General features: G+C 40.8%; 1 protein-coding gene across 2 annotated transcripts in view; it reads left to right on the top strand.

Moving 5' to 3' along the window:
- The window catches only part of fam171a1 (family with sequence similarity 171 member A1), a 193,139-nt gene that overhangs the window by 127,127 nt on the left and 51,028 nt on the right, over window positions 1-14,984 (top strand). Inside the window, exon 3 of one of the 2 annotated variants that reach the window (XM_072575824.1) lies at window positions 13,919-14,011. The exons of the other annotated variant lie outside the window; for it this stretch is intronic. Within the exon in view, the coding sequence (XP_072431925.1) occupies window positions 13,919-14,011 (93 nt within the window). The remainder of the gene's footprint in view (window positions 1-13,918; window positions 14,012-14,984) is intronic. 2 annotated transcript variants of the gene reach the window in all.

The following is a 14,984-nucleotide window of genomic DNA, read 5'->3' on the forward strand; positions in this document are numbered from 1 at the left end:
TCCACAGAAGCGTTTTATAGCTATTAAGGGAATAAGTTACCTTTGTAGAAAAGCTTTGTTCAACTTCTAGACTAAGTGTTTTTAGTTAGAGTTGACAGGTTTTTGAAATCTGAGAAAGTTTAAGCTCTCAGTTTTATGACAAATCATGTATGAAAGCTCTATAGTTCCCAGTAGAGAATCACTATAAATCACTTTGTAACATATAGAGGGACTTAGGCATAGAGATCCACAGTTCCTTGAAAGTGGCAACACAAGTGGATAAGGTGGTCAAGAAGGCCTATGACATGTTTGCCTTCATTGGTCAGGGCATAGAATATAAAAATTGATAAGTCATGGTGCAGCTGTATCGAACTTTGATGGGGCCATATTTGGAATATTAGGGACATTTCTGGTCACCATACTACCAGAGGGATGTAGAGGCTTAGGAAAGGGTACAGAAATGGTTTATTAGGATGTTGCCTGGTTTGGAGGGTATGAACTATGAGGAGAGATTGTACAAACTTGGTTTACTAGGGGGCATAGGTTTAAAGTAAAAGGGGGAAAGTTTAAAGGAAATGTATGAGGCAGGTGTTTTACGTAGAGGCTGGTAAGTGAGTAAAATGCACTGCCAAAGGAGATGGTAGAGAGGGATATAATAGCAATGTTTAAGAGACATCTTGACAGATATATGCATAGGCAGGGAATAGAGGGACTTGGACTGCATAAAGGAAGAAGGTTTTTAATTTAAAAATTTTGTTGGCACAGGCTTGTTCCTGTTCTGTGCTGCTCTTAAAGTGATGTTGGAAACTTAGGTTGAAATATTGTGCTACTAGCTGCTGGTTGTTTTGTTTTTGCTTTTTGTGTAATAAACTACTGTTCTGCTGATAAAGAAAATCTGCATCCTCAAGTGGCCATGTTTCCGTGAATAACCACCATGTTCATAAAATCCTGACAGGTTGGATGCTGCCTGAACTGCTGTGCTCTTCCAGCACCACTAATCCAGTATTTGGTTTTCAGCATCTGCAGTCATTGTTTTTACCAGTGTGGAAGCAGGCCATTCAGCCCTTCAAGTCCACACTGACCTTTTGAAGAACATCCCACCCAGACCCAGCCCATGTCCGTAACCCTGCATTTCCCATCGCTAATCCACCTAGCCTACACATTCCTAGACACTATGGACAATTCTCCAGAGCCAATCCACCTGACCTGCACATTTTGGACTGTGGGAGGAAACCAGAGCACCCAGAGGAAACCCACACAGTCACTGGGAGAATGTACAAACTCGACAAAGACAATGGCCCAAGGCTGGAATTGAACCCGGGTCACTGGCGCTGTGAGGCATCCCAAAAGTTAACTAAAATTTTAAAAATGTTCAATCAGACTAGCATTCATTCTGGGATCTATCTTGTTCAGTCAACCCACAAGCTGGGATCATAACAAGTAGTGTTGAAAAGTGTGGTGCTGGAAAAGTAGGGCTCTTGAACAGCATTTGAAGTAATTTAAGAGGGATCTGTGTCTCAGTTAAAGAAATTAGTATATGAGGTGCAAAACACAACACAGGAATGTTGTGGTGAGGTTTATTGTATGGACTGGATTTTCATAATGGCTTTGAATGTTGCTAAGAGTTTTCTGGGAGTGGAAGACATAACAGTGGAGTCATAGAGATGTACAGCGCAGAAAAAGACCCTTCAGTCTACCTTGTCCATGCCGGCCAGATATCCTAAGTAAATCTTCAGTCCCATTTTTCAGCATTTTGCCTATATCCCTCCAAACCCTTCCTATTCATATACCCATGTAGATGCCTTTTAAATGCTGCAATTGTACCAGTCTTCACCACTTCCTCTGGCAGTTCATTCCACCCATGCACCACTCTCTGTGAAAAAGTTGTCCTTCAGGTCTTTTTAAAATCTTTCCCCTCTCACCTCTACTCTATGCTAGAGTCATAGAGATGTACAGCATGGAAACAGACCCTTTGGTCCAACCAGTCCATGCTGACCAGATGTCCCAACACAATCTAGTCCCACCTGCCAGCACCCGGCCCATATCCCTCCAAACCCTTCCTATTCATATACCCACCAAAATGTCTTTTAACTGTTACAGTTGTACCAGCCTCCACCACTTCCTCTGGCAGCTCATTTCGTACACGTACCACCCACTGAGTGCAAACGTTGTCCCTTAGGTCTCTTTTATATCTTTCCCCTCTCACCCTAAACCTATGCCCTCTAGTTCTGGACTCCCCCACCCCAGGGAAAAGACTTTGTCCATTTATCCTATGCATGCCCCTCATAATTTTGTAAACCTCTATAAGGTCACCCCTCAGCCTCCAATGTTCCAGGGAAACAGCCCCAGCCTATTCAGCCTCTCCCCATAGTTCAAATCCTCCAACGCTGGCAATATCCTTGTAAATCTTTTCTGAACCCTTTCAAGTTTCACAACATCTTTCTGATAGGAAGGAGACCAGAATTGCACACAATATTCCAAAAGTGGCCTAACCAATGTCCTGTACAGCCACAACATGACTTCCTAACTCCTATACTTAATACTCTGACCAATGAAAGAAAGCATACCAAACGCCTTTTTCACTATTCTATCTACCTGTGACTCCACTTTCAAGGAGCTAGGAAACTGCACTCCAAGGTTTCTTTGTTCAGCAACACTTTCAAGGGCCTTACCATTAAGTGCATAAGTCCTGCTAAGATTTGCTTTCCCAAAATGCAACACCTCGCATTTATCTGAATTAAACTCCATCTGTCACTTCTCATTCCATTGACCCATCTGATGAAGATCATTTAGTAATCTGAGGTAATCTTCTTCGCTGTCCAGTACACCTTCAATTTTGGTGTCATCTGCAAACTTACTAACTGTACTTCTTATGCTTGCATCAAAATCATTTATGTAAATGACAAAAAGTAGAGGACCCAGCACCGATCCTTGTGGCACTCCACTGGTCACAGGCCTCCAGTCTGAAAAACAACCCTCCACCACCACCCTCTGTCTTCTACCTTTGAGCCAGTTCTGTATCCAAATGGCTAGTTCTCCCTGTATTCCGTGAGATCTAACCTTGCTCACCTGTCCCCCATAGGGTAACCTTGTCAAACGTCTTACTAAAGTCTATTTCGATCACATCTACTGCTCTGCCCTCATCAATCCTCTTTGTTACTTCTTCAAAAAACTCAGTCAAGTTTGTGAGACATGATTTCCCACGCACAAAACTGTGTTAACTATCCCTAATCAGTTCTTGCCTTTCCAAATACGTGAACATCCTGTCCCTCAGGATTCCCTCCAACAACTTGTCCACCACCGACGTCAAGCTCACTAGTCTATAGTTCCCTGGCTTGTCCTTACTACCCTTCTTAAAGAGTGGCACCATGTTAGCCAACTTCTGGATTAGTGGTGCTGGAAGAGCACAGCAGTTAAGGCAGTATCCAAGGAGCTTCGAAATCGACGTTTTGGGCAAAAGCCTTTCAATAGGAATAAAGGCAGTGAGCCTGAAGCATGGAGAGATAAGCTAGAGGAGGGTGGGGGTGGGGAGAAAGTAGCATAGAGTACAATGGGTGAGTGGGGGAGGGGATGAAGGTGATAGGTCAGAGTGTGGAGTGGATAGGTGGAAAAGGAGATAGGCAGGTAGGAGAAGTCCGGACAAGTCATGGTTAAAGTTACTGAGCTGGAAGTTTAGAACTACGGTGAGGTGGGGGAAGGGGAAATGAGGAAACTGTTGAAGTCCACATTGATGCCCTGGGGTTGAAGTGTTCCGAGGCGGAAGATGAGGCGTTCTTCCTCCAGGCGTCTGGTGGTGAGGGAGTGGCGGTGAAGGAGGCCCAGGACCTCCATGTCCTCGGCAGAGTGGGAGGGGGAGTTGAAATGTTCGGCCACGGGGTGGTGTGGTTGATTGGTGTGGGTGTCCCGGAGATGTTCCCTAAAGCGCTCTGCTAGGAGGCGCCCAGTCTCCCCAATGAAGAGGAGACCGCATTAGGAGCAACGAATACAATAAATGATATTAGTAGATGTGCAAGTAAAACTTTGATGGATGTGGAAGGCTCCTTTAGGACCTTGGATAGAGATGAGGGAGGAGGTGTGGGCACAGGTTTTACAGTTCCTGTGGTGGCAGGGGAAAGTGCCAGGATGGGAGGGTGGGTGTAGGGGGGCGTGGACCTGACCAGGTAGTTACGGAGGGAACGGTCTTTGTGGAAGGCGGAAAGGGGTGGGGAGGGAAATATATCCCTGGTGGTGGGGTCTTTTTGGAGGTGGTGGAAATGTCGCCGGATGATTTGGTTTACGCGAAGGTTGTTAGGGTGGAAGGTGAGCACCAGGGGCGTTCTGTCCTTGTTACGGTGGGAGGGGTGGGGTCTGAGGGCGGAGGTGCGGGGTGTGGACGAGATGCGTTTGAGGGCATCTTTAACCATGTGGGAAGGGAAATTGCGGTCTCTAAAGAAGGAGGCCATCTGCTGTGTTCTGTGATGGAACTGGTCCTCCTGGGAGCAGATATGGCGGAGGCGAAGGAATTGGGAATACAGGATGGCATTTTTGCAAGAGATAGGGTGAGAAGAGGTGTAATCCAGGTAGCTGTGGGAATAAGTGGGTTTGCAAAAAATGTCAGTGTCAAGTCGGTCATCATTAATGGAGATGGAGAGGTCCAGGAAGGGAAGGGAGGTGTCAGAGATGGTCCAGGTAAATTTAAGGTCAGGGTGGAATGTGTTGGTGAAGTTGATGAATTGTTCAAACTCCTCGCGGGAGCATGAGGTGGTGCCAATGCAGTTATCAATGTAGCGGAGGAAGAGGTGGGGAGTGGTGCCGGTGTAATTACGGAAGATCAACTGCTCTACGTAGCCAACAAAGAGACAGTCATAGCTGGGGCCCATACGTGTGCCCATGGCTACCCCTTTAGTCTGGAGGAAGTGGGAGGATTCAAAGGAGAATTGTTAAGGGTGAGGACCAGTTCGGCCAAACGAATGAGAGTGTCGGTGGAAGGGTACTGTTGGGGACGTCTGGAGAGGAAAAAATGCAGGGCTTGGAGGCCATGTTAGCCCCCCTCCAGTTTTCCGGCACATCACCTGTGACTATCGATGATACAAATATCTCAGCAAGCGGCCCAGCAATCACTTCCCTAGCTTCCCACAGAGTTCTAGGGTACACCTGATCAGGTCCTGGGGATTTATCCACTTTTATGTGTTTCAAGACATCCAGCACTTCCCCCTCTATAATAAGAACATTTTGCAAGGTGTCACCATCTATTTCGCTACTTTCTGTATCTTCCATATCCTTTTCCACAGTAAATACTGATGCAAAATATTCATTTAGTATTTCCCCCATTTTCTGCTGCTCCACACAAAGGCCGCCTTGCTGATCTTTGAGGGGCCCTATTCTCTACCTAGTTACCCTTTTGTCCTTAATGTATTTGTAAAAACACTTTGGATTCTCCTTAATTCTGCTTGCCAAAGCTATTTCATGTCCCCTTTTTGCCCTCCTGATTTCCCTCTTAAGTGTACTCCTACTTTCTTTATACTCTTCTAAGGATTCACTCAATCTATCCTGTCTATACCTTACATATGCTTCCTTTTTTTTCTTGACCAACCCCTCAATTTCTTTAATCATCCAGCATTCCCTGTACCTACCAGCCTTTCCTTTTACCCTGACAGGAATATACTTTCTCTGGATTCTCGTTATCTCATTTCTGAAGGCATCCCATTTTCCAACCGTCCCTTTTACCTGCGAACATCTGCATCCAATCAGCTTTTGAAAGTTCTTGCCTAATACCATCAAATTGGCCTTTCCCCAATTTAGAACTTCAACTTTTAGATCTGGTCTATCCTTTTCCATCACTACTTTAAATCTAATAGAATTATGGTCGCTGGCCCCAAAGTGCTCGCCCACTGACACCTCACTCACCTGCCCTGCCTTATTTCCAAAGAGTAGATCCGGGTTTTGTACCTTCTAGGAGAAAGTGAGGACTGCAGATGCTGGAGATCAGAGCTGAAAATGTGTTGCTGGAAAAGCGCAGCAGGTCAGGCACATCCAAGGAACAGGAGAATCAACATTTCGGGCATGAGCCCTTCTTCAGGAATGATTCCTGAAGAAGGGCTCATGCCCGAAATGTCAATTCTCTTGCTCCTTGGATGCTGCCTGACCTGCTGCGCTTTTCCAGCAACACATTTTCAGGTTTTGTACCTTCCCTAGTAGATACATCCACATACTGAATCAGAAAATTTTCTTATACACACTTCACAAATTCCACTCCATCTAAACCCTTAACACGATGGCATTCCCAGTCTATGTTTGGAAAGTTAAAATCCCCTACCATATCCACCCTATTATTCTTACAGATAACTGAGATCTCCTTGCAAGTTTGCTTCTCAATTTCCCTCTGACTATACAATCCCAATAAGGTGATCATCTCTTTCTTATTTCTCAGTTCCACCCAAATAACTTTCCTGGATGTATTTCCAAGAATATCATCCCTCAGCACATCTGTAATGTTATCCCTTATCAAAAATGCCACTCCCCCTCCTCTCTTGCCTTCCTTTCTATCCTTCCTGTAGCATTTGTATCCTGGAACATTAAGCTGCCAATCTTGCCCATCCCTGAGCCATGTTTCCATCATTGCTATGATATCCCAGTCCCATGTACCTAACAATGCCCTGTGTTCATCTGCTTTCCCTGTTAGCCCCTTGCATTGAACTGAATGCAGTTTAATTTGTTAGTGCCACTTTGTCCCTGCCTACTCTGATTGTTTGACTCGCTTCTGTTCTCAAATGTACCAGTCTCAGATTGATCTCTTTCCTCACTATCTCCCTGGGTCCCACCCCCCCACCTTACTAGTTTAAATCCTCTCAAGCAGCTCTAGCAAATTTCCCTTCCAGTATATTAGTCTCCTTCCAATTCAGGTGCAAACCGTCCTTCTTGTACAGGTCACTTCTACCCCAAAAGAGATTCCAATAATCCAAAAATGTGAATCCTACTTCTATACACCAGTTCCTCAGCCATGCATTCATCTGTTCTATTCTATTCCTGCCCTCACTAGCTTTTAGCACCGGGAGTAATCCAGATATTACTACTCTCGAGGACCTCCTTTTTAAATTCCTGCCTAATCTCCCTTTAGAATCTCAACCTTTTCCCTTCCTATGTCGTTGGTTCCATATACAGACCTCTTGCTGGCCCCCTCCCCCTTGAGAATATTCTGCACCCTCTCTGAGACATCCTTGATCCTGGCACCAGGGAAGCAACACACCATTCTGATTTATCGGTGCTGGCCACAGAAACGTCTGTCTGTACCTTGGACTAAAGAATCGACGTACCCCTCATTGCATTAGAGCCAGTCTCAATACCAGAAACTTGGCTGTTTGTGCTACGTTCCCCTGAGAATCCATCACCCCCTACATTTTCCAAAACACCATAATTGTTTGAAATGGGTATAGCCAGAGAAGACTCCTGCAGTAGCTGCCTACCTCTCTTACCTTTCCTGGAGTTAACCCATCTATGTGACGTATCTGAGACTTTCCCCCTTTCGTATAACTGCCACCCATCACATACTGTTGCTGTTGCAAATTCCTCATTGCTTCTAACTGTCTCCAACCGATCCATTCGATCTGATAAGATTCACAACCAACAGCATTTATTGCAGATATGATCCGTAGTAACCCCTAAACTCTCTTTAAACTCCCACATCTGACAAGAAGTGAATATCACCCTCCTAAAGGCCATTTTGTTCCTTCACAATCTACAGACCCAGAAAATAACACCATCTTATTCCTCTAAAAAAAACACTGCCCCAGGTTAAATTAATATTTGTGGCTTATATTTTAAGTTTAATTGAAGAGACATATCTCAAAAAACATACAGTCAAGAAAGAACCCACTCTATGCACTACTGCAGACCTTCTGTAGGTAACACTTAAAAATAATACACTTATCTGCTTCTCTACTGTGGTCTTTGCCCAAATAGTTCCTCCAAGATCAGTTGTGAATTTCACTATTTGTTAATTTTCCCAGACGCACTCCGATGTCCAGCGATACATGCATTAAAACAGCAAAGGCAGTAACTGTGCAGGTTCACTGCTGTGTCAGTTTCTTTCTCACTCACTCCTGCACTAACTTCACCATGTGCTACCTTTGTTTGTTGTTCTTCCTTTTAAAACTGCAATGGTTTTGACTTTTTTTGGACTCCCCCATCCCGGGGGAAAAACCTCATTGATTTACCCTACCCACGCCCCTCATGATTTCAAACACCTCTATAAGGTTACCCCTCAGCCTCCGATGCTCCAGGGAAAGTTGCCCTAGTCTATTCAGCCTCTCCCTGTGCTCAAAGCATCCAACTCTGGCAATATCTTTATAAAACCTTTCTGAACCCTTTCAAGTCTCACAATATCCTTCTTACTGCAGGTAGACCAGAATTGCATGCAGTATTCCAATAGTGGCCTAACCAATGTCCTATACAGCCACAATATGACCTCCCAACTTCTAAACACAATTCACTGACTCATAAAGGCAAGCATACCAAACTCATCCTTCACTGTCCTATCTACCTGCCACTGTACTTTCAAGGAACTATGAACCTGTGTTACAAGGTCTCTTTGTTCAACAACAAGTTAGAATAAGCTTAAATTGAAAGAGTTAGCAAATAAATTCAAGGTAGAAAATCATGCAAGCAGGTGATGTGCAAAGTGATTTTGACACTTATGGAATTAATTTCAGGTTTACCTTCTAAGATCTCACAGCTAGCATTAGCTCAGATACCGTTAGAAATAAAAAAACTCTTGACGTTTTTTGTTCATTCACTAAATTAGTCAGAAAAGGAGAGGGATAAAGGAAACAGAATAATAGAAAAGGAAATTGAATTCATTCTCCAATTCCCAATGTTACTTTGGTCTAATTCCACTACTCTTGTCAAATTATAATTAATTTCAATTATTAACACCAACACTGATGTTAAGACATTTATAAGTAAAGAGTAAAAAATCTTGCGTTTATGCAGGATGTCCCAAAGCACTCTGTAGCCCATGAAGTATAATCATTAATATAGTGGAATTTTTTTTTGTATAGCGCGAGGAATTAAAATACAAAGAGTTAGATGTTTCATTAGGGCTCTACAATATTTTGATTTGAGCACTCCTTAAGTAATATGAGGCAGACCTTAAAAAGGATATATTGGTCTTGGATTTGTAGCTTAGATTTCCCAAATTGTTACCAGAACTCCAAAGGTTATGAGGATAAATTGCACAAAATATGATTGTTTTCATTGTAGTTTCCAAGATTAATGTCAGTGTTTTTAAGATCTTAATCAGAGTAACTTGAATAGTTTGAGGAAAGACATTCCCGCTGTTTGTGGAGTTTAGAACGTGGTCTAAAATTAGAACAAGAGCTTTTCTGGAATGATGTTCGGAAACAATTCACCAGCAATAGATGGTAGAGATTTGGAAATCTCTTCAGTAAATTATAATCAATATTAGATCAATTGTTAATTTTAAAACCAAAATTTATAGGTTTTTGTTACCTCTTGTTATTATGAGGTATGGGATAAAGCTGGGTAATTGAAGTCGTCACTGATCATCACTGAATGGTGCAGGAGGCTCGAGGTAAATGGTCTAACCCTATTCCTGTATTTATGTGTGATGTAGGAATCTTGAACTAAGTGCAAGAAAGCTGATCTTTTTCACAGTCATTTAGCTTGCTTGCTTCAGGAGCCAGAATGTACCATAATTACAAATGTAAGCGAACTGTTAAACTACTTGTTCCATCTTTATTATCATGAACACTTAAGCATCAGATATAAAAACAGCATTTAATTAGACCCTCAGGAAGTTCTGGTTGTGAAAATGCAAACACTAATTATCTGTCTTTTTGCATTATATTTAAAGCCAAAGAAGCATGTTTCCAGTTTATTGAAGTGTTGAATTTCAGACACTAAAATATTAACTCAGTGGTAACCACTAACAAAATTTGAAGCAATACTGGGCTGATAAGTGGCAAATGGAGTTCAACCTGGAAAAGTGTGAAGTGATTCACTTTGGGAGATTGAATTTGAATACAGAATACAGGGTTAAAGGCTGTATTTCTTGGTTGTGTGAAGGAAAAGAGGGATTTGGGGTCCACATCCGTAGATCCCTCAAAGTTCCCACCCAAGTTGATATGGTTGTCAACAAGGCATACGGTGTGTTGGCTTTCATTAGCAGGGGGTTAGGTTTAAGAACCATGAGTTTATGCTGCAGCTCTATAGAGCCCTGATCAGACCATACATGGAATATTGTGTTCAGTTCTGGTCGCCTCATTAAAGGAAGGATGCGGAAGTGTTACAGAGGGTACAAAGGTGATTTACCAGGATGCTACATGGACTGGAGAGCATGTCTTATGAAGAAAGGTTGCTGGAACTAGGGCTTTTCACAATGGAGTGAAGATGAATTGAGAGGTGACTTGATAGAAGTGTACAAGATGTTGAGAGGCAAAGATAGAGTGGATAGCCAGAGACTTTTCCCCAAGACGGAAATGTCTATCAAAAGGGGGCATAATTTTAAGGTAATTGGAGGAAGGTTTAGGGGAGATGTTACATGTAAGTTCTTTTCTCAGAGAGTGGTGGGTGCATGGAATGCATTGCCAGCAGTGTAGTAGAGTCACCTACATCAGGGACATTTAAGCAACTCTTGGATATGCAGATGGAAGATAGTACAATGAAGGTTAGTCTGATCTTAGAGTAGAATAAAAGGTTGGCACAACATCGAGGGCTGAAGGGCCTGTACTGTGCTGTACTTTTCGATATTCAATGTTCTGTGTATAATACAGGTTTTGGGGTGGTGTTTGGAATAAAATTAAAAATTAAAATAAAGAACTTGAAAACGTATATTGTGACTCAAGGAAAAGCAACCATTGTGCTGATGTCAGAATATAAACACAGGCGTAGTGTGGTACTAAGTTTCAAATTGGCAGCTTTGCTGGGATTGCCGATGTACTGGCTCTTAATAGGATTGTTAAAAATTGATTTAGATTGGCTTTATTGTTCACCTCTGCAAAAATTGTTAGCTTTGGGAGGGTGTTTTTGACCAGCTTACGTTGGTCTTTGACTGGTCCAGCAACAAAAATTACTAGCAAGTTCCAGGGCAGTTGGAACTGCGAGATCAATTGATTTGATTAGTTCTTCAAATGGACCTCCCTGACCAGCTAACTGATGTACTTCTGTTGACTCACTAGATATATTGCTGTTTTCTTATGGAGATGCTGAAAGAGAGAAGACTAATCCTTTTCAAAGCCCATCTTGCTATTGATACTGCTTATATTTCCTGTTAAATATAAATCACAACAGATTACTTTTATTGCTGTTATTTAACAATGTAATGCTACATTTCAGAAGTAATAAGCTGTAAAACATTTGGTGCCTGAAGATTTGACAGGGAGCTAGAAATTTTTTTCATTTTACTTTAACAGTCAGTACTCACTGATTTGCAGAACTTGCAAATGTCATTCGCCTTTCCCGTTGGGCTATTAATACTCAGGGTAAATCATTATTTTCTTTATGAAGCGGAGTTAAAAATAATGGATGATAATTAAAGAAGATGGTGTCACATTCTTGACAGCTGTGCACTGCAGGTCCTCAAAGTGAAAGTTTGTAATCAGGCAAACTTTGTCCTCTTCACACAAGACTGTAGAACTTTCTTCAGGCCCACATCAGTGACAGAATGAAGTAGGAAGACATTAGTTTATCATCCGGAAGATGGCACCTTTGACATCACTTCAGATTGTGAGTGGAAATCTGCGATTGTATGGCTCAAATCGGCAAGTGTCTGACCAAGAACTGAATGTACTGCCAGCTAAACTAAACTAGCATCTGTAGAGTTTGTGCTTTCAAAGGATTGTATGGACAGCTGCCAAGCGGTCTAGCTTGTGATCAGTAGAGAGTGAATTTATGCGCAATAAGGACCAGGTATGAATAAGCTCCTAGCGTGGTAAGCAAGCCTGGAAGTCTTGGCATTTGATGAAAGTATTTAACTTGGTGTAAGTGCTAGCCATCTATAATGTATTGCACTTGCAGAATATAAACATGTTGTAAAATTACTAATGCATGAAATAATGGTTCATAATAATGCATAGAATAATACCCATTCTTCCATCATTCGCATCTTATCATCCTTGACATCCATCTCCAGTAATGCTCAGCCAAAAATAGCTCCTATCAAAGGAACCTGCTCTCCAAAATGATCAGAAATATGTAATTGTACTCTTTAATTTCTAACCCTGGTAAAGTATCTCCTTAATGTGTGGACCTGTAGAACTGAAACCCTGCACCTCTTGTTCAACCCATTTGCACTGTGTAGACTTTCTCATTCTGTCAATGCACTTAGGAACATTGGAATTCCTGACTGGATCAACATAGAGCAGGTTGGCAATAAAATGCATCACTTAGACTTAAATTACCATTGGGCTACATTAAACTATTACAAAAAGGTGTTGAAAATCATGCAACCATGTCTACTTATATTTTATTTGCTAGCATCTGTTGTTACAATAAATCTCCCACATGTATGTTAAAGATTTTCCTTCAATTATAGGATAGTGCTACAAAATCTAATACCACAGTGTTAATAGGATATAAATTCTTACCATAATGTGCCATACGTTGTAAATGTACCTAATTTCACACAAGTTGATAAAGCAGAGGCTGAATACCTTTGAGAAAGAAAGAATAGAATTGATGGGGTGGGTTTTTTTTTTCAATTGAATGATCCTGTTCTCATTTTGGCATTTTCTCTCATTGTCACATAGCTTTTCACTTTCATGACCTTCCCCCACCCCTGTTTTTCTGTCTGGCTTTTATAATCTGTCTGGCTCTTATAACCAATCTTTCAACATGTGTTTAAGAATTTGTAAAGGCAGGTGGAGAAAGGAACAAATTGAATCAAATGTTGGCAATACTTGTGAAAGTTGGCCGTTAGGCAAACTATCTTTATATCTTAACAAACCTTAGAACACTCACTCTAAGACATTTCCTCATGAAGCAAGACCAGATTTTATAACCTTTTAAAGGAAACGTATAGAATTTAAAGCAGCTACAATAACACTGGCATATCTAGTCATGTCTGTTAATTAGACTGAATTACTTAAGTAGTATTTCAGTACCACTCCTGAATAGTTCGCTGAAAATTTTAAACCTTTGCATCAGTTACTTCTAATGCAAAAATGCACAATAATTAATCTAGATTATACTAATGACTCACTCATGGCTAAAAGATGTGATTGAACTAAAAAAGTATGGAGCCCAACCAATTTCTTTTTGGGGGCAGTGGGTAAGGGAATAATAGATGTTGGTCCTGAACTTATTATACAGCAAATCTCAAAAACAACCTCTAAGAGTGATTAATTTTTATAATTTTCAAATAATTATTTTTGAAATGCTGCATTTTCTTTCAAAGAAAAGTTGTGCAATTGCTCAATGTTTCTTGAATCATATTATCCAAGAGGGAGGATAATCAGATTCTGGAGTCCTTGGCAATCTTGCATTTTCGTTTTGTGGGTTTGCATTTACGAAATGTTGGTTAGATGGATCCAGTAGGGAGCCTGGAGACTCTATAAATGATGACCTTGTAGTCTGTTTCATGAAAAATTAATTGACTGGAAAACATTAATTCACAGCCTGAAAGGGGCTTGTCTGGAGCCACTGGACCAATTTGGTTGTTGGCGCATTTATGAGTTGCCAATCATCTATGATGATGCTGTGCCATTCACTTGTAAATTGCAAGTTTGTGTGAGAAGTCTTCCATACTGCAGTATCATGATTTAGAAATCTATTTACTATCCAAATTAATAATCATATTAAAATCAGTACGTGAAAAGCTTGTAAGTTGTAATGTTGCAGTTTTTGGAAAATAGATATTTTTTAAAATTCTGTACTTTTTAGCTTCCTGCAATGCCACAAGGACTCTGTTAATATACACAGCTATTTTGATCTATTTCTTTATCAGTGTTTTCATCTGTGAGCTTGCTTCTCCATCCTGAACGGTCAGCAACCCTAATGGTGTATGAAGATGTTGTTCAGATTGTCTCAGGATTTCAGGGTATGTACTGACAGAATATGACAAATAATTTCAAACCATTTCTTAAATAGGAAAAAACCGTGACTTCACACCAGAACTGCCTTTTAAGTGACTATGTTTCTTTTTAAGTTGGTAAGCTATGTTTAAAAAGACTGTGCAATATTTTTGTAAAGGAACATTATTTTACTGCCCTTTAAAAAATGATATCCTTTATAAACTGGAATGTATGGTGTAAACATATTTATGTGAGTCCAGACCAGCATTCACCACCGCTGACAGTACCTAAAGTCCATATTCATGCTGATAAACACTGAGGCATAATTGGGTTTTTAATAACTTAACCATAGTTGAATTTATATTTGCAGTTAATATTATATTTGTAGTTATTATTTATATTAACTACACCTGATTTTATATTCGTATAATGTCAACTGTTTCCATTCTATTAAGTGCAAGCATTTAATATACTTTTAAAGTTGCATATTGCAGCTTCTAATAAATACGTAAAAATCATTTATTTTAATCTCTGGAAAATGTCTTAAACGTAAAGGATATTTGATGCTTTTTACTTCCTAATTTGTGGTGTCTAAAATTAGCTGATTGGTTGCTTGGCCTGCTTGATCCTGTTGACAGACCTCTGAAAATCCTCTAGACTAGTACTGGATTCAAACGGACATCCACAAAGCTGAAATTCATGTAACAGAGAATGCCAGATCTTTGTAGGGCTTTTTTTTTAAAGAAGTCAACGCTATGAGTGTTATTGCTTCATTGATGACCATATAGTCTGGGCCATAGTTTCCTCTATTTTTATCCCACAGAATCTCAATCTGATGTTTTTCCATTTGGAATAACATGTTTGATGAAATCACATCATTGTTTTTTCTTAGATAATCAACATAGCCTGATAAATATTGGCTTCTTCTCTACCCCATCTACTCCATTCAACTATAGAAGAGAGATCATCTATGTAATTAGCATCATAAAATCCCTAAAG

This window comes from Chiloscyllium punctatum, chromosome 8 (genome assembly GCF_047496795.1).
Source record: "Chiloscyllium punctatum isolate Juve2018m chromosome 8, sChiPun1.3, whole genome shotgun sequence".
Lineage (NCBI taxonomy): Eukaryota > Metazoa > Chordata > Chondrichthyes > Orectolobiformes > Hemiscylliidae > Chiloscyllium > Chiloscyllium punctatum.